The 27,782-nt window shown below is 54.2% G+C and overlaps 1 protein-coding gene across 6 annotated transcripts; it reads right to left on the reverse strand.

The window, feature by feature from the left end:
• Positions 1–1,751: 1,751 nt before the first annotated feature.
• KBTBD12 (kelch repeat and BTB domain containing 12) lies at positions 1,752–27,525 on the reverse strand. 6 transcript variants are annotated; one of them, XM_081276092.1, is made up of 7 exons: positions 27,368–27,497; positions 25,871–25,971; positions 17,572–18,753; positions 16,780–17,050; positions 15,995–16,145; positions 8,459–8,656; positions 6,889–7,338 (listed from the first exon to the last, which is right to left on the reverse strand). In XM_081276092.1, the coding sequence occupies exons 3-7, from the start codon at positions 18,639–18,641 to the stop codon at positions 7,142–7,144; spliced, it is 1,887 nt and encodes a 628-aa protein (XP_081132218.1). In that variant the 5' UTR covers positions 18,642–18,753; positions 25,871–25,971; positions 27,368–27,497; the 3' UTR covers positions 6,889–7,141. The 6 variants fall into 6 exon arrangements, with proteins under 6 accessions (XP_081132219.1, XP_081132221.1, XP_081132220.1 ...); XM_081276091.1 differs by lacking the exons at positions 25,871–25,971; positions 27,368–27,497 and adding exons at positions 21,970–22,130; positions 22,969–23,100; XM_081276093.1 differs by lacking the exons at positions 6,889–7,338; positions 25,871–25,971 and adding an exon at positions 1,752–3,060 and having other exon boundaries at positions 27,368–27,524.
• Positions 27,526–27,782: the final 257 nt, after the last annotated feature.

Genomic DNA, 27,782 nt, shown 5'->3' on the forward strand with positions numbered 1-27,782 from the left:
GTGTCCCCAGAGGCCTGTGTTGAAGATTCTGTCACTGCCCTGTGGTGCCACTGGGAGGTAGTGAACCCTCAGGGGGTGGGACCCAGGACGAGGAGGTTAGGTTATTGGGGCAGGACCCGGAATGAGGAGGTTAGGTTATTGGGGCGGGACCTGGGGTGAGGAGGTTAGGTTATTGGGGTGGGACCTGGGGTGAGGAGGTTAGGTTATTGGGGTGGGACCCAGGGCGAGGAGGTTAGGTTATTGGGGTGTGTCCTTTAAGGTGGAACTTAATTTTAATTTACAGGAGGAGAGCCACACCCTCCCACCTACCGATCATAGTGCCCACGGCGCCAAGTCTGGGTTCAGACTTCTGCGGAGTCTGCTGCCCCCACCCCCCTAGACCTCCTTCAAATGAAACTCGGACCCCAGGGAAGCCCAAAGGCCCGCGTCCGTCTGTCACCAGCAGATTTATTGTGCAAGTTTGCAGTTGAAGCATTTGCCTTCATTGAAGCCACCTGACCACGGTGGGTGGGCCCAGACCTGGTGGCAGCTGCAGGACTTGGGTTCGCCCCAGCATTCAGATGACGTCCCCACTGTGTGTCCCAGGAGTCTCAGAAGAGCCCTGCAGGGTTGGGACCACAGGAGGGCCCAGGCTGAGCCCTGATAATGCCGGGCGCAGGGGCGCGGCTTGCTTTTTAATGTCAGGATGCAAGTCAGACTAGAAGCAGGACAGGCTTCAGGGAAGCGCCAAGCAAGCAGGGATGAGGGGAGCCAGGAGGCCTGGGGTCTTGTCAAGACTTCGGTGGGACAAGGCTGGGAGATTCTGCCCCTGGCCAGTTCGGGCAGCGGCCCTCTGACCTCCAGGCTGGGGGAACTGATCCCGCTCTGTCTTCCCTCAGCACTTTCTGGAAAGTTCCATCGTGACGCTGCCCAGGTGAGGCCTTGCTGGAGACAGCACCACACCACCTCTCGCGGGTGGGGATGGTCTCACCTGTGCTGCCCCCAAAAGTGCCCACTGACCATCACCCTGCCTTCTCCTACAGGAGGAACCCTGCTCACCGGCCCCGGGGGCCAAGGACCATCTCTAATAAGAAATCCCCTGGCCCATTGGGTCCTGCTGTGTACACTTTGGGGAAATGCTCGTTAAAATAATAATAATAACGCGCTGGGCGCGGGGGCGCACACCTGTCACCCCAGCAGCTCAGGAGGCCGAGGCAGGAGGATCACAAGTTGGAGGCCAGCCTCAGCTACTTAGCAAGGCTCTGAGCCACTCAGAGAGACCCTGTCTCTAAAGAAAATATAAAAAGGGCTGGGACGGGGCTCAGGGGTTGCACACCCCTGGGTTCAATCCTGGGAACAAAAATAAATAAATAAATAAATAATGATAATCATAATGACGACGACGACACAGCGACAGGCTGTCTGCTGCTCTGGCGCTTCTCGGAGCCCTGGTGAGCCCTGGTGCGGCCTCTGCCTCCCCCTCCAGGCCAGCTCTTGGGCACAGCTTAGGTCTTTCCCCTCCATCCTCCAGGGCGGGAGGAGGACACCCTGGGGAGCCCTGTCCACTGCAGGTGCTGAGCAGAGTAGTTGCACCAAGGATCACCCAGCAAGGCCTCCCGGACCCAGGACCAGGCGGAGGCTTCCAGAATGTTCCAGGGGGATAAGAGCAGGGTTTCCCAGACAGGGAGCCTGCGGGTGTGGAGGCCCTCGGAAGCTGATCCTCAGCCCAGACTGACCAAAGGAGCAGGCGGCTTCACAGTAGAAAAGGATGTGGCAGTGTGAGACCCTCCAGTCGGGAGCAGAAGGGACGTTTCTTTTGGCGCCAGGGATTGAACCCAGGGACACTTAACCCCTGAGCCCGTCCAGCCCCTGTTTATATTTTATTTAGAGACAGGGCCTCGCTGAGTTGCTCAAGGCTTCACTAGTTGTTGAGGCTGGCCTCCACCTTGCGGTCCTCCTGCCTCAGCCTCCCCAGCTGCTGGGATGACAGGCGTGGGCCACCAACCTGGCTAGAATGAGCTCATTTTGAGTCACAGACCCACTCAGAGACCAAGCCCTGTGTCTTAGAAGTGCTGTCCCTTTCTGGCTACCCAGAGATCCACCCAGGTGCCAGGTACGACAACACGCTGGGGACAACCCTGACAAGGCAGACCTGGCCCCTGCCTTCCCAGGGTCTTCCTTGGGGACAGCCCACACTGAGCCTCCTGGGTCCCCCTTTTCCGGGGGCAGAAACAGACTTCCAACAGGCTGCTTTACGGGGCTGCCTCTCCTGCCAGGGCCAGCAGCTGCGGGGACCCAGGAGGACGGTCCCGACTGTCACAGCCTGCGCAGGAGACACCCCAGGGAAGTCACCCACTGACCCAGGAGCCCTGGGCAGCGCCGGAAGGAGCCGCAGAGGAACAGCTACCCGGACGCATCTGCCCGGCTTCTGGAAACACGGATGGCAGCAACACAGATGGCCCTCCCGTGTCATTTAAAATGTCACCCCTAAAATGCATTCGAGGGGTGACTCACTGGGCTCCACTGTGGGCGGAAGGGGCGATTCCATGTCCCCACACTGGAGCCCAGGGGGCGGCTGCCGGGCAGACTCGTTCTTGCCAGGGCTGTTCCTGGCTGGGGTTTGTGCACTTCCCTGCCTCAGGGCCTTTGCACGGCCTTTCCTGTGACGTCACCATGAGACCCTTCTTCCTCCTCCTCCTCCCCACCGCCTCTCTACCCTGTCAGCGGGAAGACCCTTGTCCTCCGGCTCCCGGCGCCCAGCACACGCTGCTCTGCACAGAGGTCACTATGCGCGCAACACACGACAACATGCCACCCTCAGCTGCCACCTGCCGGAGGGCGGAGTGATCCGCAGGAGGCCCAGTGGAGGCCCGGAGGAGGCCTGGCAGCCTCACGGGCCTTGGTGCCCACCGTCTTCCTCCACCAGGTCCGAGGGTGGTGGGATGAGGTCCCGGGGGTTCATCCTGGCCACCAGGCACACGTCATAGCTGTCGTGCATGAGGACGTCGACGGCCACCACATTCCACTGGTTCTCCCAAGGGTCCAGCTCCAGGATCTCTTTGGAGATGACCTCGTGGCGATCTGAAGGCCGGCAAAACAGGACAAGGTGTCACGGGGACAAGGAGTTTAGATGTCGTCATCCCACGTTAAACGCATCTCCCCACAAAGCAGGAAGCACCAAAAACCAACGGTCGAGGAAAGATCCCTGAGGGGACACAGTGTCCCTGGTGCCACAGAAGCTAAGGAAGGCCACATTATGGCGCCCACTCGAAAATCAACCGAACAGGGAACAGGAACACTATTTTTGTTTGTTTGTTTTTGGTCCCAGGGATGGAACCCAGGGGCGCTCAGCCACTGAGCCCTGTCCCCAGCCCTTTTTTCTATTGTATTTAGAGACAGGGGCAGGACCTCGCTAAATGGCTGAGGCTGGCCTCCAACTTGCCATCCTCCTGCCTCAGCCTCCGCAATACCAGGTGTACACCACCGTGCCCGGCTGGTATCACAATTTAAACAGCATCGACCTTGTCTTGAGGTGTCACAAGTCATTGAAGAATGCAGGAGGATGCGCTCAGGTTCTGTGCAAATACTTAGCTATGGTACAGAAGGGGACTGAACATGTGAAGTTTTAGGTCTCTACGGGGGTCCTGGACCTAAGCCCCTGAGGATTCCCAGGGACAACTTTACTATGGAAATCCTAGTTCAGTGGCATGGAGAGATGTGCCAACTGGTTGTCAGTCACTGTGACAAAATACCCGAGATAAATACCTTATGAAGAGGAAAGGTTTCGGCTCACAGTAGCAGAGATTTCTGGCCATGGCTGGTGGGCCCTGTAGCTTTGGGCCTGGGGTGGCAGGTTCATCATGGTGGGAGCCAGCGGCAGAGACAGCAGGAGGTGCAGAGAGAAGGGGAATAGGGGTCCCCATGTGGCTGTCAGGGACACGCCCCCAATGACCTAACTGCCTCTCGCTAGGCCCCACCTCCTGAAGACGCCTCCATTTCCCAAGAGCATCACAGAAGTCTTCAGCACAGGGGCCTCTGGGCGACAGTCCAGATCCAAAACGCAGCAAGGGGGTAACAGCAGGTGTGGGTCCACGTAGGTTGGGGACACACAGGTGACACTTGGGCTTTGCTGGCCAGTGGGTTCAGGAGTGCTCTGGGACTCGGGGCTGGTTTGTCTCTTCTCTCCCTGGCACCTCCGCGGTGTGCATGCAGGTCTCAGGACATCCACCGTTTTTATCTGATACCGCGAGACCTCCTACGTCACTCTTCCTGGTTTGCCAACTGATACGACCCTAGGTCCACATGACTGATTGGAAACAGGGACATTCTGGGTGCAGTGGCGGGCACCCGTAGTCTGAGGTCCTGGGGAGGCTGAGGCAGGAGGATCGCTTGAGCCCAGGAGTCTGAGGCCCTTGGACAACATAGAGACCTGGTCTCAAAAACCCAAACCAAAATAGTACAACAAGATGAGAGGAGTGAGTCCTGACTGTGGAGGTGACTCTATTCTTATGTCCACGATGAGTAACTGCACACTCTGAAGCGCTTCCAAAGTAGTATCTCAGTTAGTTCTCTGACAGTAGTATCTCAGTTAGTTCTCTGACAATAGTATCTCAGTTAGTTCTCTGACAGTAGTATCTCAGTTAGTTCTCTGACAGTAGTATCTCAGTTAGTTCTCTGACAGTAGTATCTCAGTTAGTTCTCTGACAGTAGTATCTCAGTTAGTTCTCTGACAGTAGTATCTCAGTTAGTTCTCTGAACAGTAGTATCTCAGTTAGTTCTCTAACAGTAGTATCTCAGTTAGTTCTCTGACAGTAGTATCTCAGTTAGTTCTCTGAACAGTAGTATCTCAGTTAGTTCTCTGACAGTAGTATCTCAGTTAGTTCTCTCAACAGTCATTGAGAGAGACTGATCATTTTCCCCCTTTTGTTGGTCCAAGGAAGCTGATTAACTGGCCTGAGGATTCATGGCTGCTGAGGGACAGTGTCAGGATCTGAATAAACCATGGAGAGGACGATGTTGAGGCCCTGGGGAGTGTGAATCTGGAGTGGGTGCCAGATGGTGATCAGAAATCACGTGAGCTCCGTTAGGCACTGGTGGGCAAATCGGAACACCCACCCGCCAGAGATGGAGGCTGCCGTATTTATGGGTGCTGTGGCCTGGTTTTGGGATCTATTTTACACACTCCAGGAAAAAATAGGTTTGAGGCCCAGAGAAGACAAGAATGGCCAGATCACAGAAGTAGTCTTGATTCTGTGACTTTGTGATGCTCAGTATATAAATATCTCGTGACACTTGCACCACCCCCAAGCAGAACTGGTCTGGCTCAGGCTGGATTCCCAGATTAAATTTAGAAATCAACTTGGGAAGGGCCAACAGGTTAGCAAAGATCCTAATTAGAAGCTTGATGTAGTTCTCAGTTTCGGGAGTGGGAGAGGGCTTCATATCTTTCAATGTAATTTATTTATGTATTAAAAATATTTTCAAAAAATCCATTTTTTTTCAGTTGTAGTTGGTTGGACACGATACTGTTATTTTATTGATTTTTATGTGGATCAAACCCAGGGCCTCACATGTGCTAGGCAAGCGCTCTACCATGGAGCCACAACCCCAGCCCCTTAATGTGATTTATTTTAAAAAATCCCAATATACACTAGCAGGGCTGAAACTGGAGAATTTTAAAGTACTACAGACAGAGTCACCTGGGCCAAGCTAAAATATTGGACACATTTGAGTGTCTTTTGTTGGATGCAGAATTCCTTTTGGGCTGTGTGGGGTGGTGCATGCCTAGGGGCTCAGGAGGCTGAGGCAGGAGGCTCACAGGTTGGAGGCCAGCCTCAGCAATTTAGTGAGACCTTCAGAAACTGAGTGAGACCCTGTCTCAAAATTAAAAATAAAAAAGGCTGGGGATGGGGCTCAGTGGTGAAGCGCCCCTGGGTTCAGTCCCTAGTCTGTGCCCTCCAGCCCCAAATAATCCCTTTCCTGGGAAATGGGTGCTGTGTGAATTTTCACTTTTAAGCGTCTTCATATGTATTTAAGGGTTCCATTCCCCCTCCCCATTTTTTATGGGTGCATTACAGCTGTACAAAATGACTCTTACACGCACACAAGGCACAACGTGACAATATAATGGCCAATATCACTCTCCAGTGCCTTCCCTTCTCTCTCTCCCTCCCTCCCTCCTAGTTCTTGGCCCCTTCCCTCTTTCGGTCTCCCTTTGATCTTTATGAGATTCCCCGACCCCACCTATCTCTCCTTTTTCCTCTCTGGCCTCCACACGTGAGACAGAACATATGACCCTGGACCTGCTGAGTCTGGCTTATTTCACTTCACGTATGGTGTACAGTTCCACCCGTTCTTTTTCACGACTGAGTAATATTCCGCGGTGTACATGTGCCACGGTTTCTGTATCCACCCGCCCATCTGTTGATGGACACCGAGGCTGGTTCCACGGCTTGGCGACTGTGGACTGAGCTGCTGCCATCAGAGGTCCGTCGTGTGGTTGAAATCTCTCCAGTTTGTCCCTTGAGGCTGGACGTGCATGTTGACCCAGGACCTGTTCACCGTGGGGTCCGAGTGTCCCCCATGTCCTTAGTGGGAAGGCGAGCGTGTGGGACCATCGTCTGGCTGCTGTCGTCGCTGACCCCCCGTGAGGCTGAGCCAGCGGAGATGTCCTACGAGGGACAGGGAAGGGAACTGCTGGGGTCATGGGTGAGGCCCTGGGTCTGACCCTTGGGTTCCTCTGCCCATTTCGCTGGTGTCACGTGGTCCGTTCAGGGGAGGGGACACGATGTTCTGGGACCCTCCTCTTGAGCCGTGATAAAAGGTCGTCTAGCAACTTCCTCTGGCCCAGCCTTCAGTCAGCTCAAGACTTCCTATTTTCCACCAGGTTGAAGGAAGGGACGTGGGAAAGCGCTGGGGATCCGGGGTCCCTGGCTGGTGAACGGAGTCCTACTGAGGTCTTCGGGGCTTGTTCATAAGCAACATGGCTGCAGCATGATGGGCTAGCACAGAGGAGAAGTGGGCTCCGGGGTCGGTTATCATGGGCGGTGGACTCCACCTCAGTGTGGGGGGAAGGCCAGTCGAGGCCCAACAGAACAGCCTCCCACCCCTCCACACTGGTGACCTCCGTCCTTCCACACAGCCTGGCCGCTCTCCTGCATCCTCAGCCTTCTTTTTGGTCAAGAGAAAGTGGGGCGGCTGGGGAGGGACAGGAATCGAGGCGACCAGAGCGGAGGGAGAGGCCAGCCGAGTGGGCCGGGCAGCAGGGCGCCCTCCCTGGACAGCTCAGATCCTTGTATCCCGGCAGGGCTTGCGGCTGTGAGGCCTCCCGGCTCTGCCAGGCTTCTTGCTGCCCTGATCCTTTGAAGAACAAATAAAGAAAAAGAGAGCCGGGTGCAGAGGTCCACCCGTCATCCCAGTGACTCGGGAGGCTGAGGCAGGAGGATTGTGAGTTGGAGGCCAGCCTCTTCAACTTAGTGAAGCCCTCATCAAGTTAGGGAGACCCTGTCTCTAAATAAATTGTAAAAAGGGCTGGGGACGGGGCTCAGGGGTTGAGCACTTGTCTAGCATGTGTGAGGCCCTGGGTTTCAGCCCCAGAACCACGTAAAAAATCTCAGTAAGGGCTGGGGCTGGGGCTCAGCGGTAGAGCGCTCACCTAGATGCTTGAGGCCTGGGTTCGATTCTCAGCACCACAGAAAGAATAAAAATAAAGATTTTTCTTTTAAAAAATCCTCAATAAACAAAACAAAGGTACTGTGTCTGTCTAGAACTGGAAATATCAAAAAAAGAGAAAGAACCAGAGGAGCCCAATCATGGCACTTGATTTGCGCATCTCTCCTGCCTCATGCTGAAGTCGTGATCATTATTCTCTGTTGTGTTATTTGCTCATTAAACAAAGCTCGGCCTGGCACAAGGTCCTGCTCCGCACTGTTAGCCTGAGCAGGACGTCCTTCCTTCAGAACATGAAGTGCCCGGAGCTGTTCCTACAGGTCTGTGCTGGCCACTGCGGCCGTCAGCGAGGTCACACTTAGTCTATTTGGCAGTGTTGGGGTCTGGACCTAGGAGGGCCCCCCACCTGAGCCCCGTCCCCAGCCCTTTTTATTTTTTATTGAGAGACAGGGTCTCGCTGAGTGGCTCAGGGCCTCACCAAATTGCTGAGGCTGGCCTCCACCTGGCAATCCTCCTGCCTCAGCCTCCCATGTCTGTGGGATGACAGACGGGAGCCTCTGGGCCTGGCTCTCCCTATTTTAAAATCTCTCCCCCCTTCAGATTCAATGCTGCCCTTCGGGGTCTGTGTGGTTGGTGTCTGCCGTGTGCTGGCCACAGGATAAGCCAGGTGGGTCAACGTGGAGCCTGAGCGCACAGGTCTAGGGACTCGCTCAAGGTCACCGAGCTCCAGAAGCCTGACTCTTGCCAGTGTGGCCCTGCTCTTGGGCAGTCACCTGGCCACTGAGGGTCAGACCCAGCCCCGGGGCGGTACCTGCTCCGTGGAATCCCCCGCAGACGTACAGCTTGCCGTCCACGGCGCCTGCGCTGCTGGCGTTGGTTCGGAGGGACAGCAGGGGACTGGGCATGGGCGGGCCCTCCCTCCAGAAGTCCCCGTCGGGGTTGTAGATCTCCACCACGTCCAGGCACTTCCGGACCTGGCCCTGGTCTCGACCCACACAGCCGATTCCCCCTGCAGAGAGCGACCCAGGAAACGGCCGGTCAGGAAGGGCAGGTCCACCTGGGCAGCCCCCTCGGCCGGTGGGGTCTGCCCCCCAGGCTCCAGGACGGTGGCGCGTCCCTTTCCCGCCTGGTGCTGCTTCTAAGATCATGTCGCAGCAACAGTGATGTCTGCCACGTGCCCATGGCCAGATTCAATGTCACTTGTTTTCTTTTTGGTCCCAGGGATGGAACCCAGGGGACCTAGACCCCTGGGCCCCGTCCCCAGCCCTTTCTATATTTTATTTAGAGACAGGGTCTCCCTGAGTGGCTCAGGGCCTGGCTAAGTGGCTGAGGCTGGCCTCCACCTTGCGATCCTCCTGCCTCAGCCTCCCCAGCTGCTGGGAAGACAGGCGTGCCCCTCAGTGGCTCTGCCGCCCAGTACTCAGCGAGTCCACGGAGCTGGAGGGGAAGACTGGTCTCCCCACCACCGGGGCTGAGCCTGGGCACCAGAGATGAGTGCTGGAGATGCGTCCTTTTCCCTTTGCTGACCGTCTGGCCTGTGTCCCGTCCCAGTGGGGATCCAGGGACGGAGGCTCTGAGCCCAGAAGGCTGCTGGCTGCAGGGCGTGACCTGACTGGATCAATAGTGCAGCCCAGCGACCACGCGGAGTCTGAGCGGCTGAGTCCAAGGAGGGCGACACTGGCCTCAGCTGACCACACAGCTGTCTCTGGGCCCACTTTTGGGGTGGTACCAAGAAGGTTCTCAACCTGATCAAAAGCAGAACCTCCTCCCCGTGGGGCGAGAGGCCTAGGGAAAGGCTTCAGCCACAGCCAGCCACCCCCAGGAAGGGACACCGAGACTTAGCTGTGCGATCCCGTAAGGGCCACGCTCTGCGCTGGTTTGCATCGTGACCTCAGGGACCAGCAAGGTCAAGGGTGAGCCACAGGGGGGTCAGGTGGAGGCCCACAGAGCACCCACACCCTCGATGTAACTCAGAACCTTCACAGCAGAGCCCCTGAGAACGGCTGTCCCCACCAGACACAGAGAACATGGGGTGTGACCTTGTCCTGTGGATTCTGGGGAATAACAAATGACGTCACTTTGGTTGCTCTGTTACCCAAAGTGTATTGATCTGGGTGCGGTGGTGCCCACCTGTGATCCCAGCTGATGGGGAGGCTGAGGCAGGAGGATGGCAAGGTGGAGGCCAGCCTCAGCCACTTAGTGAGGCCCTGAGCCACTCGGCGAGACCCCGTCTCTAGATAAAAACAGAAAAAGGGCTGGGGACAGGCTCAGGGCTCGAGGGCACCTGGGTTCAGTCCCTGGCACCAAAAAAAGTGTATCCGTGACGACGTTCGTCCCTGGTCCACAATCTGACCCTTGGATCTGTGCTTTCTCGCTGGTTGACGGACAGTTCACGGGCTCCGCTTGAGGGGTGGTGTTGGCGGGCTTCCTGGGTGTCCCCTCTTTGTTCCTGGCCACAAAGGCGGGACCCAGTCCCTGTGTCCCCCGGGTGTGATGTCACCATCAAGGACACGAGGGCAGCAGACGTACCGAGCGCACACTGAAGGTGACTCTTGATGAGATGAATGATCAGACGGAGGCTCCATCTTTATTAACGAGCCACAGCCCCTCCCAGGGAGGCCTCCTATGAGAGCCGTCCTGGGGGGACGGGCGCGTCTGTGGGACTTCAGTGGGACCCCGACACCTGCGAATGTCTAGTTCACGTGCCCAGAACCTGTGAGCCTGACTTTAATTCCAAATCAGGCGGAGGGACAGACAGAGTCCTTCCAAGTCACCTCCCAACACGTCCCAGATGCACAACAGAACCCTGGGTCCTTATCACTGTGCGTTTTTTGCAGGGGACGGAGAACAGGACGGGAGGGGACACTCCTCCTGCCCCACCTTCCTGGAGATGGAGGCTCCCTCCTGCGCTGGCCTGGGGGGACCCATGGACACAGAGGTGCTGGCCCTGTGTGCCACCCTGCAGGTGGCCTCAAGGGGGCAGGCGCATTCTGCTCTCCCGGGGCCTGATCCCAAGCAGGAGGAAGATTTTCTGATTGTCACCAGGTCCCCAGCGGCCTGCGGGGCCAGCCTGGGGGTGCCTGTGTGTCCCCGAGCCCTGGTGACACCACGTGGGCTGCTGGGAAGACAGAGCCCGCTCCATATTCTTGGCTTGTCCCTTGCTGGCTGGACCAGGGTGGTTGACTTGGTTCCTGTGTCATGTCCTGCTGTGGCTGTGTCCCCAGAGTTCCCCGTGGGAGGCTAAGGCAGGAGGATCGCAAGGTGGAGGCCAGCCTCAGCCACTCAGCGAGACCCTGTCTGTAAATAAAATACAAAAAGGGCTGGGGACGGGGCTCGGGTTAAGCACCCCTGGGTTCAATTTCCGGTATCCCCCAGATGGACGGCTTACTGATGGGCAACTTGCTGTCACAGGTTTCTTTTGAAGTTGCATCAGGCAAATGGCAGGCAGAGAGCTAACAAGTATCCCGGCCTGCTCTGGGCTCAGGTGGAGGGCGACGTCTCTGACGTGGCTGCAGGTCACTCCCTTGGGCACACACACTTGAGGAGCGCAGCAGAGGTCAGGCGGACGTGGAGAAAGACAGAAAAGGATTTTGCAACCTGTAGGCTTTGGGGGCGCGGCCAGAGCGAATGGGCTTCTTAGACTTGTATTGTCAAGTGGAGTCTGCGTCCTGCTAACAGAATGCGGGTGACAATGGGTTTCACTGTCACAAGAGTTGTCCTGTCTCTGACGTTTCCCACCCTCACCTGGAGCCTAAGGAAACATGACCCGGCTTCTCTTTGGGGTTCTGACCACTGAGCCGCACCCTGTCCTTATTTCTTTGAGACACGGCCTCTAAGTGGCTGAGGCTGCTGTGAACTTGGGATCCTCCTGCCTCAGCCTCCTGAGCCCCTGGAATCACACCCTTGCACCTGCCCAGCCGTGTCACCCTGCTCTCTCTTTCCTGCTCACTGAAGGCTGGTGACGGTCCCCACTTCCCGTCGGCTTCTCCCCAGGCACTGCTTAGGGGTGGATGTCAGTGGGGAAATGGGCCCCGCTGACCTTGACCTGATAAAATGCCACGAGAAACAGTCCTCGCCCTGAGAGAGGTCAGGGCTTTCTGGGGTGTGACGGGGGCCGTCCCCCTGGGCCCCAGGACAGCCACCCGCAGCAGCCGAGAGCTGCACAGACCACAGCTCCTCCTTTCCCCTCCGTGGGGACCTCCTCGGGTGGCGATGCTCTTGGTTTGCTCTCGCAGGACCATCTCGCAGGCTTGGCGTCCTTGTCACCGTGGCACACGGAGCGGGCGGCCCTGCTGTCCCGTGTCCCACACTGTGGCGGGCGAGGTCACCTGTCAGTCGGTCGCTCCTTCTCCTCCAGCTGCGTTACGGCCTGTTCCTCTGGTGTCCCTCCCTCAGGTCCCTGTGCCCTCGGCTCTCGGTGGCCGGCCGGGCTGGCACTGTGTTGGCGCGGGGCTCCGTCCGTCTCTCCCTGGTTCCAGGAAACCCTCAGACGTTGTCCCTGGCCCTGTCTGTCCACCGTGGCCGTGACACACCCCACGAGGCTCGGGCCTTCAGGAAGAGGCTGCCCTGGCTCACGGCTAGAGCCAGCTCCTGCCCCTCTGGGGACCTCGTGGTGGGTGACATCACAGGTGACAGGGCACAGGAGGGGTCACACGGAGAAGCGGGAGAGAGGGCAGGGTGGGCCAGCACTGGGCTCCTCCCTCTCCCCCTTCCTGTCCTGGCCGGGGCTGCTGTCCCAGAGCCACAGCCGGCCCTTCCTGTGGGAGGCACGACCTCTCTCCAGGGGCACGGGCTGCCTTCCAGCATGGGGCCTCCGCGTCCCTAGGAGGACAGCTGGGTCCCCCGCTGTGGCCGGGCTGCTCTTCTTACAACCACTCCGTCCTGCGGGACATCACCGGCCCCACAGAGAGCAGAGCCCCCGTGACCCGATGACCCTCCAGTGTCCCACCTCTGAAGGCCCGGCCACCGCCTGACACTGTCACCTCGGGATCAAGCCTTCAGCACCTGAGCCCCTGGGGGACAAAGTCCCCAAGCAGAGCAGCCTCTTCCCTCTAGGGGACTTGACTGAACGTCACCCATCTTCTCCTCTGTCCCCCACTTCTCTTCCATTCAGAGCGAGGGGTGGCGGGGAAGGGAGGTGGTGTGTGCGTGAGTGTGAGACAGTGTGAGTGCGTGAGTGTGCACAGTGTGTGATCTCTGTGCCTCTGTATCGTCCTCTGGACAATCTCCTCAAGACTCTCCTAATTTGCTAGTTTTCTCTTTACCTTTGTGAAAAGTGCACCCACTGGGTTTGATCACTTTTTTTAGTGCCAGGGACTGAACCCAGGACCCTTCACCCCTGAGCCCCGTCCCCAGTCCTTTTTATATCTCATTTAGAGACAGGGCCTCGCTGAGTGGCTGAGGCTGGCCTCCACCTTGCGATCCTCCTGCCTCAGCCTCCAGAGCTGCTAGGATGACAGGCTGCACCACTCCACCCAGTGTCCCCAATACTACTGACCACTCTGCGTGGTTTTCTGTTTCTTCGTGACACTTGGCTCATCATTTATTTCTTTAAAAGGAATACGGTGACTCGATGCCCCTTGTCAGATGGCTCCGATACGCGTGGCCTCCTGGTTCTCTGTTTCTATCAGACGTTATTCCAAGGCTTTTGCTCCTTTAGCTGTGGGTCGCTTTGCGTTCCTTGGGAAGTTACCTGTGGGGACTTTTTGAGGTCTGGGATAAAGACACCCGCTCCTCAGGTGTGGGAGGCGGAGAGAAGCCCCACTCGTGCCCGTGTGGATGCTCACCACTTTTCAGGGGCGTGCGAGTCTTGCACCCCAGTAACCCTGTGTCAAGTTCCCCTGCTGCTCCCAGACACGGGAGACGTCGGCCAAGGTGACTTCTCACACACCCTCACGCAGGGACGCGGCTCTTCAGCGTGGACCCCAGGGACGCCAGCCACATGTGCCACCTGCAGAAGTCTTGGTGCCCTGGGAGACACCGCAGTTTAGACGTGCAGGGTTGTTTTGCTGTTAACGTTTATTTTCAGTTCCAGTTGGACACGATACCTTTATTTTTTAAAATTTATTACCCAGGGCCTCCCACGTGCTAGACTCTGCCACTAGGCTCTGCCACTGAGCCCCAGCCCAGCCCTAGACTTGAGGTGTGACAAACGCTCTGGTGTCTTGCCATCCCTCAGTGAGACAGCATTTTTATTAATTAATTAATTTTGGGGGGTGCCAAGGATTGAGCCCAGGATGCTGAACCATGGAACCCCGACCTTTTTCTATTCTATTTAGAGACAGGGTCTCCCTGAGTTGCTTAGGGCCTTGCTAAGTGGCTGAGGCTGGCCTCCGACTTGTGATCCTCCTGCCTCAGCCTCCCGAGCTGCTGGGACTGCAGGCCTGTGCCACCGCACCCGGCTTCTGATTGATTTCTAGATGTGAAACGGTTCTTTTTGACAATGTGTCTCCTTCCAGATCCTCTTCTGGGGGAGAGAATGGTGGCATTTCTACTTTGTAGCTAGAAGCCTCTTGGTCTCACTTTTATTTTTTTTTTGCTAGCTAAATGCTTGCTGGCACCATCGATTTCAGAAGCTTACAAAGTGCTTCATGGAACTTTGTTAGATATTTTCCGACGGAGGCTCGGCCTGGATATCTACCAGCCACACAGAGGACAGTGAATACTTGGTCCATTTTTATGACCATTAAAGGAAACTGTTTATGCAAGGAATTCAACAAAGTGCCTACGGCGTAAAGTCGCCCACAGCAGCAGTTATGAGGCCGCGTGCTTGGGCTGCAGGGATTGTCCATCCGTTATTAACCTCAATAACTCCCAGGCAGACAGTTCAGTTTTGGGTGGGCCCTCAACCCCTGAGCCCTGTCCCCAGCCCCATTCTGTATTCTATTTAGAGACAGGGTGTCCCTGAGTTGCTCAGGGCCTGGCTGTTGCTGAGGCTGGCCTCCACCTTATGATCCTCCTGCCTCAGCCTCCAGAGCCGCTGGGATGACAGGTGTGAGTCCCTGCGCCTGGCTGAGTTTCTTAATTCCTTACTCTCAGCTTGTCACCTGGCTCCCCGTACCCACACTAGTGCTCTCGACTCTGGGTCCCTGAGGGCTCATCTGCTTCCTCTGCTCTTGCTTCTATGGGAACCAGCTCTGAGCCTCTGCAGCAGCCTCAGCTGCTCCCGGCCCTGAGCTGGGTCCCTGTCTCTCAGCTCGGGTGCCGTCTCCTCTGGGCCTGTGACGTGGCACATGGTCCTGACAAAGCTCAGGATGTCTGTCCAGAGGAAAAGCTTCACTCGCGTGAGCCTGTCACTGAGGCCGTCACAAGTCACACCGCCCCGTGTCTCGTCCTTAAATGAAACCCTTATGAACACTCGGGCACGAGTCCTGCTTCCCCTGGGGACCCGCAGACCAGGGACGACGTCCCCCCGAGCTGAGGACGTGTCACTTCTGCTCATAGCTGTGCTGTTCCCATCCCGCCACTCCTGTCTCCTCCTCGTCACCGCTGCCACCCGTCCCCTGCCCCAGGTGTGTGCCCGTTGTCCCTCACTGCAGATGGGACCAAAAAACCAAGGGCATAGTCCCCCTGCACCAGGGCAGCCAGCGTCCTTCCTGTCTCCCACACGCAGGGAGGAGGGAGGTGACGGGGTGACCTTCGGGAGCAGGAAGGCGCTCAGGGCGCAGAACCCAACAAACGAGGGGGGAGGAGGGAAGCACGGGCCTCAGGAGAACGTGCTGGCACCGGGCTCACCCCGTCTGTGGCCCTCGGGTCTGAGACGCGCTGATGTGTGCGAGACCTCGCGTGTTCAGGACATGAAGAAGAAGGCCGGCCTGGAGGGGCCCACCTGCAACCCCAGCAGCTCGGGAGGCTGAGGCAGGAGGATCACAAGGTGGAGGCCAGCCTCAGCCACTCAGTGAAACTCTCTCTCTTTTGTGTTTTTCTTTTACTTTTTTGAGTTGTCACTGGACCTTGATCTTATTTATTTATATGAGGTGCTGAGGGCTGAACCCAGTGCTTCACATGTACCAGGCAAGGACTCCACCACTGAGCTCCAGCCCCGGCCACGAGGCCCCGTGTCTTCATAAAAAAATATACCAAGGGGCTGGGGAGACGGCTCAGTGGTGTGGCGCCCCTGGGTTCAACCCCGTGACCCCCAGAATATATGATTCAGAGGAAATCATTGGGCGACATCTCTATGAACCTGGTGGATCAGGTGAAATGACGGGCACCAGGTCTTCCTGAGATGAAGTCTGGCGACTCACAGATACATTTGGAAGGGGACAGAGAAGGGAGAATATTTCATGTCGACTGAGCCAAAGTGCCAGGAGAATGAGGATGGCCGCGCTGTCGGCGAGCAGCTTACCCAGCACATAGATCTCCCCGTTGAGGACGGCCGCGCTGAAGCGGTACTTGGCGTACTGCATGGGCGCCCGCTCCCGCCATCGATCCTGGCCCGGGTCGTACTGCAGGAGCCTGTGGCTCAATCGATCAGGCTCCTCGTCGGGGCGATCCATCTGCGTGAAACACGAGGCCAGAGAGCAAGACCAGTCAGCGGTCTGCACCGGGAACAGCAGCCGGGGGACAGAGCGTCTGTGGTCCCTCACAGAGCCTGGGCCTTGGGGTGGCAGGACATCGTTAACGTCACGGGAACCCCACTTCTGTGGTCTCGGGGCTGAGGGGCTGGATCCAAACCAAGCAAACTGTGTTTTTTTTTTTTTAATATTTTATGTTTTGGGGACTGGGGATGAAGCCAGGGGCCCTCCACCCCTGAGCCCCATCCCCGGCCTATTTGTATTCTATTGAGAGACAGGGTCTCGCTGAGTTGTTAGGGCCTCACTAAAGTGGCTGAGGCTGGCCTCCACCTTGCAATCCTCCTGCCTCAGCCTCCTGAGCCCCTGGGATTCCAGTCCTGCACCCCTGCACCCGGCTTAGGTGTGTGACTCTTAGTGTCCAGGGACTACGGCCTCTTCAACAGAGGAGCCATGCCAATTAGTTACCCAAGAAGTTTCCTACATGACTCCCATGTGCACAGAGGAACCCATGACCAGGGACAGCCCGCAGCAGGTCCAGCCACAGGAGCGGGAAGCCACACCCCGTGTAGGTGACGTGAGGACTAATGAATAACCACCACCAAAGAAGGTTCTTCACCTGCGGGGTCCAGCCCCCGATCACATAGAGCTGCTCCCTCACGGTCACCACGGCGTGGCAGGCCAGCTGCAGCGGGAGGGGGGACACTCTCTTCCAGGTGTCGCGCTCGACGGAGTACCTGTCCACACAGTTGGTGATGAGGTACTGGTTTTTGACCTTCATCTGGCCTCCGACCACATAGAGGTCTTTGTGGACGCTGCCCAGAGCATAGAGCTCCCGGAACTCAGTGGAGGCCAGCTTCTCCCAACACGGGCTCCCTCCGTCACGGTACCTGGAAATCAGCAGAAAGGAGCCCAGGATCAGCGTCCACCCGAAAACAGAAGGCCCAGGGGAACACACTGAAGTCTGTTTTCCAAGTGAGCACAGTGAGGTCTGGCTCTCCTAACTGGAGGGGAGAGAAGATCAACGCGAGACAGCTGTATACGCACCAGCTCAGGAGGCTGAGGCAGGAGGATCCCAAGGTGGAGGCCAGCCTCAGCCACTCGACCCCTGAACCCCGTCCCCAGCCCTTTTTCTATTTTATTTAGAGACAGGGTCTCGCTGAGTTGCTCAGGGCCTTGCTAAGTGGCTGAGGCTGGCCTCCACCTTGCAATCCTCCTGCCTCAGCCTCCCAAGCTGCTAGGTTTACAGGCGTGGGCCACTGCATGGTGCCTTTTATACTAATTTTTGTGGGGGACTTTCAGGGTCACCTGACAGGCTCCATGGGACTTAAGAAGTGACCACTCTTGGCCGTACTCCCTTCTGTTGCTAAGCTCCAAGAAAAACCCCCCCAGCCCGTGGCTGGGTACAAACCTGTAGATTTCCACGTTCTTGCCCTTTTGTCGCGAGAGCCTGGAGGCCGTGGCCTCCCCAGCCACAATCAGGGTGTTGTCGGCCAGGACCACGCCAGCGCACACGGTCCCCAAACCCTCCCCGTATTTGGGAGACGAGATGAAGTAGGTCTTCCTGGCCACGGGGTCGTAACAGAAACTGGCGTCCCCGTAGTTCCTGTGTCGCGAGCGGATTCCCGAGGCGTTGTTGCCGATGCAGAGCAGGAGGCTGGTGGTCTCCATGCCGTAGCGCAGGTGCGGGGCGCGCTGGCCAGGCGCACGGAGGGCCTTGAAGGCGCCCTGGAGGAGGTCGATGCAGCCGGCGTCGCTGAGGAGCAGGGTGTTCCTGCGCAGGGCCTCCCTTAGGAAGGCCGGGGCGATGAGCTCCAGGCGCACCTGCTTCAGGAGCTGGGCCAGGTGCGGGGCGCGCGCATCCTGGTCCCGGCCGACCCAGCGCAGGACCAGGTCCAGGATGCCCTCCTCCCGGGTGACGTTCAGCTCGTCCGACTGCACCAGGGCCAAGAGGTGGTGCAGGTCGACTTCCAGGATCTCCTCGTGGAGGCTGACCTCGGCGAAGTGCTGGTGCAGGAACCTTCTGGAGCGATCGTGCAGGTCCTCGGCGCCCATCTGCTTGGCAAAGTGGTAGATGCCCACGCAGTTGGCGGCCTCCATGTGCTCCGCCATGAACCGCTGGCAGACGTCGAAGAGGTCCTCCACCTGCAGGAAGCGGGCCGCCGTGGCCACCGCCTGCACGTGGGCAGGGCTGAGGTCCAGGGTGGCGCTGTACATGTAGCCCAGCACCGCGGCCACGCCCTGGGCCGGGACGTCGTGCAGGGCCACCTCCCGCTGCGCGCACTCGAGCAGCCCGCAGGAGAACATGGCCTTGAAGTAGGGGCTGAAGGCGGCCAGGACCACGCGGTGGCAGGGGAAGCGCTCCTCTTCTGCCACCAGCACCACGTCCACCATCTCGGCCGAGTCGCGCATGCTCTTCAGCCTGTTCAGCAAGGTCAGGCTGTGCCGCTGTCTGTCCTTGTCCTCGGTCTTGTGCTCCATGACACTCTCCCAGGTTCTAAGGGTCCTTTGACTTCGGCTTCAATTCCTGAGGAGCTGTTTGCATTTCGGGGTACCCCCGGAGCCGACAGAGACGCCACACCACAAGGGATTCCTGGCGGGAAGGAAAGAGATGGTTTGTGTCTTATAAGGTTCTATATAGTCAATGGAATATTACTGAGCCATGAAGAAGGACAAAATGATGGCATTTGCAGGTAAATGAATGGAACCAGAGACGATCATGCTAAGTAAATAAGCCAGTCCCCAAAACTAAAGGATGAGTGTCCTCTGAGATATGCAGATGCTCACACACAATGGAGGTGAAGGGACAATAGCAGTTCATGGACGAGACAGCTCCTCTCTCCCCACCCCCACCCCCATATAACTCCATCACACCTTGGGCCTCAGGTTAAAATTTTAGACAGTGTTTCAGAGACAAGTACGATTTAGATAAGAACTGACACTCTGGTACATTCGGCATCATTTAAAGTCTCATATGGGAACACACGACCTGGGACACTCCACAGCAGGTCCGACCACAGGAGTGGGATCCCAATTAGAATAAGTCAGATTCCACATATGAACAATATGTTAAAACACACTCTACCGGCTGGGTGTGGTCATGCACATCTGTCGGCCCAGTGACTCAGGAGGCTGAGTCAGGAGGATCCTTAGTTCAAGGCCAGCCTCAGCAACTGAGCAAGGCCCTGAGCAACTCAGGGAGACCCTGTCTCTAAATAAAATGCAAAAATAGGGCTGGGGATGGGGCTCAGGGGTTAAAGGCCCCTGGGTTCAATCTTAGGTACTAAAAACAAAAACCAAACAAAAAAGCCCCAAATCACTCTATTGTCCTGTATATCTAAAAAGGACAGATTAAAAAGTTAACATTACAAAGTTCTCCGGGGGCTGGGGATGTGGCTCAGTGGTAGCACAGCAGCCTGGCATGCATGAGGCACTGTGGTCAATCCTCAGCACCACGCAGAAACAAAATACAGACATGTGTCCACCGAAAATCAAAAAATGAATATTTTTCAAAAAGTTCTCTGTAGTTGAAATACGCAGCATTTAGTGCTGCTGAGTATTTTTTTAAAATTTTTTTTAAAGACAAAGAGAGAGAGAGAGAGAGAGAGAGAGAGAGAATTTTTAATATTTATTTTTTAGTTCTCGGCGGACACAACATCTTTGTTGGTCTGTGGTGCTGAGGATCGAACCCGGGCCGCACGCATGCCAGGTGAGCGCGCTACCGCTTGAGCCACATCCCCAGCCCCGCTGCTGAGTATTTATGAGCAAATATTCTCTGCAAACAGCGCAGTTCAGGGCAAGCACGTGTGCATCTGAGAACCTGCTGGGTGTGTGAGGCCATCAGGAATGGCCACCCCATCCTTGGAAGCAACGAGATGGTTCTAGGACTGGGAGTCCTCCCTCAGTGTGGACGAGGCAGGATGAGCAGTCTGCAATTCCACTTTTAGTTCCCAAATCCGGCTGACCTGCAGGTGGAGGGTGCAGGGCCCTCCGTTAATACGCCTGCTGAGTCCTTCCTCCCAAAATCCACCACTCATGAAAGCGTCATGGGGTCAGGCCAAGGGCCTGGGGGGTACACTCTGGGGGTGGAATGATTGGGGGGGGAGAAAGGCCACTAAAATTCTGCTCGAACTTGGATACGGGACAAATAATTCCACACTGTGGGTAAGACCAAGATCGCTTGCTTCTACTGGGTTTTAGAAAGTGCAGGTAAATGTCTGCTCATGTGCAAATCCATGATCTTTGAGACTCCCGACTAAGTCCCCCTGAACTCAGAGGCTGCAGAGGAGCTCTGCGATCTGTCTCCCCCCCTTGCTCAACTCCTCTTTGTTCCCTCTCCACAGTGGGGAGACCGAATCCCTTCCCACTTGAAAAAGCACCAGTCTAATTAGCAGTCTCTGAATTGGTGCTGTCACCCTCACCTTCCCTGGGGCAACGGAATGGGCTTCCAGGAAGGTAATTAGCTGCTTGGATCTAAGGAAGGATGCCCCAGAGTTAGGAACTTGGAGTCCAGGAGGATCTCCAATCCCTGTCCTTTACCAGCTCTTCCTTGGCTGTCGAAGGTGCACGCAGCAGGAGTCAGTGTGGCTGGGAGAGGTCAGTCCTGGGATTTAAGGAAGGACAGGGACACACACGTGCAATGCCAGCAAGCTCAGGAGGCCGAGGCAGGAGGATCGCAAGGTGGAGGCCAGCCTCAGCCACTGTGAGGCCCTAACAACTCAGGGAGACCCTGTCTCGAAACAAAATCCAAAATAGGGCTGAGGAGGGGGCTCATTGATACAGTGACCCTGAATTCGATTCCCCAGAACCTCCCCCCACTAAAAAATAAAGAGCAGTGATCATTTCTAAGTTTCTGTAACTCCGTAAAGGATTAGGACTCTCATGAGAAATGACAGTTTTGTTTTGGTTTTTTTTGGTACCAGGGATTGAACCCAGGAATTCTTAACCCCTGAGCCCTATCCGTAGCCCTATTTTGCCTTTTATTTAGAGACAGGGTCTCCCTGAGTTGCTTAGGGCCTCGCTGTTGCTGAGGCTGCCTTTGAACTCACGATCCTCCTGCCTCAGCCTCCCAAGCCGCTGGGATGACAGGAATGCACCCCTAGGCCTGGATAGCAAGACTCCTCATTATAAAGAACAGCAAGCCCAACTCCAACCAGTCAACACTACAGCTCCAAACTAAAAATGCAGCTTCAAGGCCTCTATTTCCAACTCTATTGTGGCTCAGTGGTCAAGTGCCCCTGAGTTCAATCCCCTGTTATGCCCCCATCCCATAAAGAGAGTCCCTTCTGGTATACCATTTGCAGAAATACTAGCGAACGTTGCCTGAGGTCACTGTAGTGACATACAGTATCCCTGCTGTGACAGTCTTATGTTTTATGAGAACCACAGAAACCTCTTATCTTTGTTTCTCTGTGATAAGAAAGCAACTGCCCCCAAGTGCCCTTCCCCGGGAACCGGCTGCCACCCTTTGACCCAGTTCTCTGCACAGTTGACCACTTCCTCTAGCACAAAGGTCAGAAAACGGGGGCCAGAGGGTAAGGATCTTAGTCTTGGTGGGCCACAGGGCCTCGGCCACCACCATCCACTCCGACTTAATAAAATGCAAATGAAGGCTCTTGGCCAGGATCAATCAGACCTGGGGGGAAGCCGAACCCCACTTCCATCCGTCTTCGCGTTATGTTTTCAGGGGCCTGGGGTGTTATTCTTTGGGTTTTTAAAAGTTATTTAAAATGATGACATCTTCCCCCCCTCCCCGGACTACACAATGACAAGTGGCAGGCTGCCACCGCTGCTTGGATGTTATAAATACAGCCATTCTCCAGACTGTGACTAAGACAGGCCCCTGTCCGGGTGACTCATCTCCAGTTCTCCTCTGAAACCCAGCTGAGGAGCTCGGTGGTGCTGTTAAAAGATCATCTGGTTGTCCCCAGATTCCCCAAATGTAAGTCAATTTCTCGAAGAAATCCTGCCCTGGGAGGGAGCAAGTTGGTTCCAAACACAGGCTTCAACAGACATCAACCACAAAGCCGAAATAACTGTTGCAACACACCGAAGAAATTGTTATGGATGAACTTTTTCACTGGGCATCTGCTTATTAAGTATCTGAATCTCCCAACTGTTTCTCTCTTTTTTTTTTTAACCAGGGATTGAACCCAGGGGCCATAACCCACTGAACCCCGTCCCCAGCCCTTTTTCTATTTTATTTAGAGACAGGGTTTCCCTGAGTTGCTCAGGGCCTTGCTAAGTGGTTGAGGCTGGCCTCCAACTTGACATCCTCCTGCCTCAGCCTCCTGAGCCACTGGGAGGACAGACGTGTGCCATTGTGCCCCATCCAACTGCCTTTTATAAAAGGCTTCCTGAAAGCTACTCTAATTGCTATGGATTTACAGATCAAATGAATTTACAGATAGAAATCCTGAGGAATGTCTGTGGAGTTAAATCAGTCACCATTATGACCTCAAACACATCTCAGCCTTGTTTCCTCATGGACTATATCGCCATGGCACATGGGAGACTCGACATGAAAAAGTTCTGGGTATGAACTCCAAATGAGCTGCTTGTTTACTGTAACTAAAAAAGAACTTTTTAAAAGCCTTTCTAGACCTTCTTCCTTCATCTGTGCAACGGGGTGTTAAGACTAGTCTTGGCATCCAAGCACCCGACAAAGGGGCATTCCTAGCCATTAGAATGAGGAAGATTAGTGTGGCTCATGGTCAGGCACGTGAATGTGGGCTGGGGCTACTGAGGTCTGGGTTTGAGACCCTGCTCATGCCACTTAGAGTTTTATGCTTCTTATAGTTGTTCTCACCTGGAATTTCCTTTGAGGATTCTATAAGAAAGCTTGGAGAGCCAGGTGCCGTGGCCCACGCCTCTCATCCCAGAGGCTTGGGAGGCTGAGGCAGGAGGATCATGAGTTGGAGGCCAGCCTCAGCCACTTAGCAAGGCCCTCAGCAACTCAGGGAGACCCTGACTCTAAATAAAATACAAAATAGGGCTGAGGATGGGGCTCAGTGGTCGAAGGCCCCTGGGTTCAATCCACGGTACCCCAAAAAAGAAAAAAAAAAAAAACAGGAATAGTTTGGAGAATTGAATAAGGTCAGGCACGTACCGTACGTCATTTGCCCGGTACGGCTGGGGCCGTAGCTCAGAGGTAGAGCACTCTCCTAGCATGCATGAGGGAGGTACTGGGTTCCATCCTCAGCACCACATAAATATAAGATATTGTGTCCACCTATAACTAAAAAATACATATTAAAAAAAGTTGCTTGGTAAAACCTGCACAAACACTTTTCAAATCATAAAAATATTTGGGCACACGTACCAAGCACTGCGGATAAAGGCACAGCTCCTACACAGAGAGCTGACAGCGACTTTTTTCCCATAATGAGGGCAGACGAGCGCATTCTCCTTTATCAGCAAAAGAAAATTGTAGAAATGTTCGCAGGGATATCAATGGGAAGTCATTCTTTGTTCTAATTTCTAGAGGACTGAGCTGGTGCCTTCACAATAATAGTATCCATAATAATGGAGGAAAAATGAGTAGCAGAGATAAATACAAACCACAGAATAAAGCGTGATTGCTTCGCCAGTCCAAAATGCAGTTACACCCAGGGCCATTCTATTGCGTTCTGAGAAACGGGCCGCTGTAAATTTTAATGTGGGGCAAAAAAAAAAAAAAAAAAAAAAAAGGCAATTTCCTTATACCACAAATGTTTTGCTTTCATAGTTTCATAGTGTCTGATTTTATCATCTTTGCATTATCTTTTCAGTTGCTGCTTTTTTTTTCCCTAAACACACGGCCAAGCCCTCTTTTCCATGAAAATTCCCCCATGTTTGGCTGAAGATAAAACTAGTTTAAATTCATAGCAGCAAGAATGTGCGGATAACCTAAATATCCATTAACAGGACGGACTACAGTATTTCCATCAAAAGAATTCTGCACAATAGGAAAAAAACAGACGAGATCAACGGGTGGCACGGGGGGATCTCATCCACATGGGGGTCTGACGCAGACTGGACAAGACATTTTGTGTCCATGAACAAGTCTGACACAGAACGTGATTACCTAGGATAACAGTCAATTTTGACAAAATAAACAATTGGTGAATGTGGTAAAGGGTAGGTGGAGGTTTTTGTATTATTCTTGGGACTTTTCTGCAAGTTTGGAATTATATCAAAATTAAAAAGTCAAAAAAGTTGCGTTTTAAGAATTCATATAGCAACAGTAAGAATGTGAATGAAGAATAATAATTGTTATTTTTCCCCCTTTGGGACCAGGCATTGAACCCAGAGATGCTTAACCACTAAGCCACCTCCTCAGCACTCTCTTTTTTTATAAAATATTTTTTAGTTGTCAATGGAGCTTTATTTATTTATATGTGGTGCTGAGAATCAAACCAAGGGCTTCACATGTTAGGCAAGTGTTCTACTACTGAGCCACAACCCCAGCACCCCCAGCCCTTTTTAAAATTTTTATTTAGAGACAGCATCTCATTGAGTGGTTTCGGGTCTCACTAAGTTGCTGAGGCTGGCCTCCATCTTGTGATCCTCCTGCCTCAGCCTCCTGATCTTCTGGGATTATAGTAGGTGTGCACCATCGTGCCTGGCTTGATGAGGCCCTAAGCAACTCAGAGAGACCCTGTCTCTAAATAAAATACAAAAAAGGGTTTGGGATGTGGCTCAGTGGTTGAGTGTCTCTGGGTTCAATCCCCAGTACCAAAAGAGAAAGAAAGAAAAATCATGTTATGTGCATGTGATAAATATGATACAGGAAACTTCACCTTTATGCATAGAGAACCAATCAAATATAAATTAAGATAAAAGCAAAAGGAATTAACAGATAAGCAAAAAAAAAAAAAAAAAGAGTATAGGGAGAAGAATGGGAGAGGGGAGGAAGGACAGGAGGGAAAGGGGGATTCTAAACTGAAATCAGATTCCATGTATGTACGAGTTTGTTGGAATGAACCCAACTACTATGTATAACATGAAGCTCTAATAAAAAAAAAATCCTATGGAAAGGAAAATTGAGAAACTTGGAGTTTTCTATTTTAAATATATACCACAGTGTTAGTGCTTTTAATAAACAGATGAAGCACTGCTATCTTTTAGAATTATGCACAGGAGGGGAGGGGAGGGGGGATAGTAGAGGATAGGAAAGGTAGCAGAATACAACAGTCACTAATAGGGCATTATGTAAAATTGTGGATGTGTAACCGACGTGATTCTGCAATCTGCATTTGGGGTAAAATTGGGGGTTCATAACCCACTTCAATCTAATGTATGAAATATGATATGTCAAGAGCTTTGTAATGTTGTGAACAACCAATAAAAAAAAAAGAATTATGCAAAGGAAAGATAAAAACCTATCCACCCTCACCGGCCTCCAAATGATAGTATTTTTATTTTAAAAATGTTGCAAAAAATAATTTGTTGATGCACGGCCTCCCTCACCTTTTAATGAGAAGCTCGTGGAGGGTAAAGGACTATGTCTTGATCACTTTCTTATCCTTAATGGCTCTGAGATGATACCTAGCCATTAAGAGTTACTCAATATGTTTCGTTCAATCAAATTAATGCTATGTTGAGCATCAATCAGGTTGCAGGTTTATGATGACCTGTTGCAAAGGCCTAAGTGCGTGTCAGCAAACCACTATCATGAAGATTTCTCTCTACATATAAAAGTCCTGCTTGCTGGGTGCGGTGGCACATACCTATAATCCCAGTAGCCCAGGAGGCTGAGGCTGGAGGATTGCAAGTTGGAGGCCAGCCTCAGCAACTTAGTGAAGCCTGGAGCAACTTAGCAAGAACCTGTCTAAAAATAAAAAAAATTTAAAAAGTGGGCTGGAGATGTGAGTCAGTGGCTAAGAGCCCCTGGGTTCAATCCCTGGTACCAAAAAATAAAAATAAAAATAAAAAATAAGTCATGCTTAGCAATCCAAGGTGCTATCCTTTTGTCCAAGTTAAATAAATCATCCAGAATTATTAACTTGATTCCTTTGCCTATAGCTTGATGCCTTATGACAGGTACATTATACTCCTACTCTCAAAATTAATTCTCCAAAATAAATTCATCGTCTGCTCTTTTGAGATTTGGACCTCACTTTTAGGAAACAGCTTTTACTTATTCTAGGGACCACAAACTGGCTGCTAACCAGCAGGTGCGCATGCGTACACACGTGTGTCTAAGTGAGTTGTCAACACACAAAGTTGAAGCATTCCAGCACCTACTGAAAAAACAAAAGATCATCCAACAATGAGCCCTTCATTCCCAAGTGACAACAGTATGCAAGCCTCGCAGATGGACCGTCCATTCTCCAACTGCCCAGTTCCTAGCATCCCACCCTGAGTGTGTCCTATGATTTCTGGCCCCTGGACCATTATGATTATTTTATAGCCACTTGTTTGGGACCCCTCATTGACACCCTAAGTGCCCCATATCCTGTTTAGTTTCTGCCTTATCCCCTTGCACCCAATCCCACACTTGCAGGCCGTGGTAGAAAATGACTCTTGCACCACCCAAAATGTACTTTGGAGCCTCCCACTAAGGTAGAGGGTTAAAAAACAAAAAAACAAAAAAAATAAATAAAATAAAATAAAAAAGACTTGATTCACTTAATAGCCATGATCCATCCCCCACACGATGCACAGGGACGAGAAAGACAAATAGGACAAGTTTCCCTTTTTTCTTTGATGAGTTCCCAGTGTTTTGCAATCTCGCAGCGCTTGCTACTTTGCAAAAGGGCTTTAATATGCATCATAGCTCATTAGTTCCCCTTAAGAATCATGCGGGGGAAATGCGGGGCAATTATTTTCCTGGCTTTAGAGTGAAGAGAGTTGCCCTGGGAGACATTCCACGCTGATTGAATTTAAACGAACCATTCATTTTTTTTTTTTTTCCCCCAGCGCCAGGCACTCTTCTCGCTTCTAGAATGACTGCCAGGGCAGGAGGACAGCAGGACAGGAGGACACAAGTCAGACCTCAGGACACGTCCCACCCCCTAAGACTAAGAGCCGGCTCCCCGGCTGGGCGGCCATGACCTCCAGGAGGAAGCCCAGGCCCAGCCGAGGCCTGATGCCAGGAGCTGGCCCCATGGCGACCCAAGGACGGTGGCCTTCCAGCAGCGGGGACCCTGCCAAGTGCAAGGGCGCCCGGCTCCCGGCCCTGCTGGAGCGCACCCTGGGCTGGTCCAAGCTCTGCCCCTACTTACGGAGCTGCTGCCCTGGCAGGGGCCGCCCGTGGTGGCACCGCCGCGACCTGGCCTGGACGTCGCCGGACGCTCCGAGCCGGGCGTGCACCGGGCGGGACGGCGTGAGGGGCCGCACTGCCCAATCAGGGCCTGTGTGGGCCCAGGGATATAAATAGACGGTACTGGAAGGCGGCGTGAGGGCCAGCGCCCCGCCGGGCAGGAGGGAGGGTGCTGGCCGCCACTCGAGGAAGACAGGTGTGGATGGGGCCCCAGGCCACGTGCTTCCGCTGCGCGGCACGTTCTGCGCTTGCGCAGTGCCTTCCCGCGCGGATGCCTCGCACCCATCCGGGCCGGTGGGCTGCTCTGCGCGTGCGCGGTGCCCTTCCCGCGCGGATGCCTCGCACCCATCCGGGCCGGCGGGCTGCTCTGCGCGTGC

The sequence above is a fragment of the Spermophilus citellus genome (genome assembly GCF_964194105.1).
Source record: "Spermophilus citellus genome assembly, chromosome: 19".
In the NCBI taxonomy this organism is placed as follows: domain Eukaryota; kingdom Metazoa; phylum Chordata; class Mammalia; order Rodentia; family Sciuridae; genus Spermophilus; species Spermophilus citellus.

Excerpts from the sequence above, each read along its gene's own strand:
- KBTBD12 (XM_081276090.1), bottom strand. The coding sequence starts at position 18,641 with ATGGAGCACAAGACCGAGGACAAGGACAGACAGCGGCACAGCCTGACC. Across the intron at positions 8,657-15,994 it reads CGGGGAGATCTATGTGCTGG|GGGGAATCGGCTGTGTGGGT; the intron begins GTAAGCTGCTCG and ends CGCTCTCTGCAG. Across the intron at positions 7,339-8,458 it reads CGGGGGATTCCACGGAGCAG|GATCAGGGCAGCAAGAAGCC; the intron begins GTACCGCCCCGG and ends TGTTCTTCAAAG.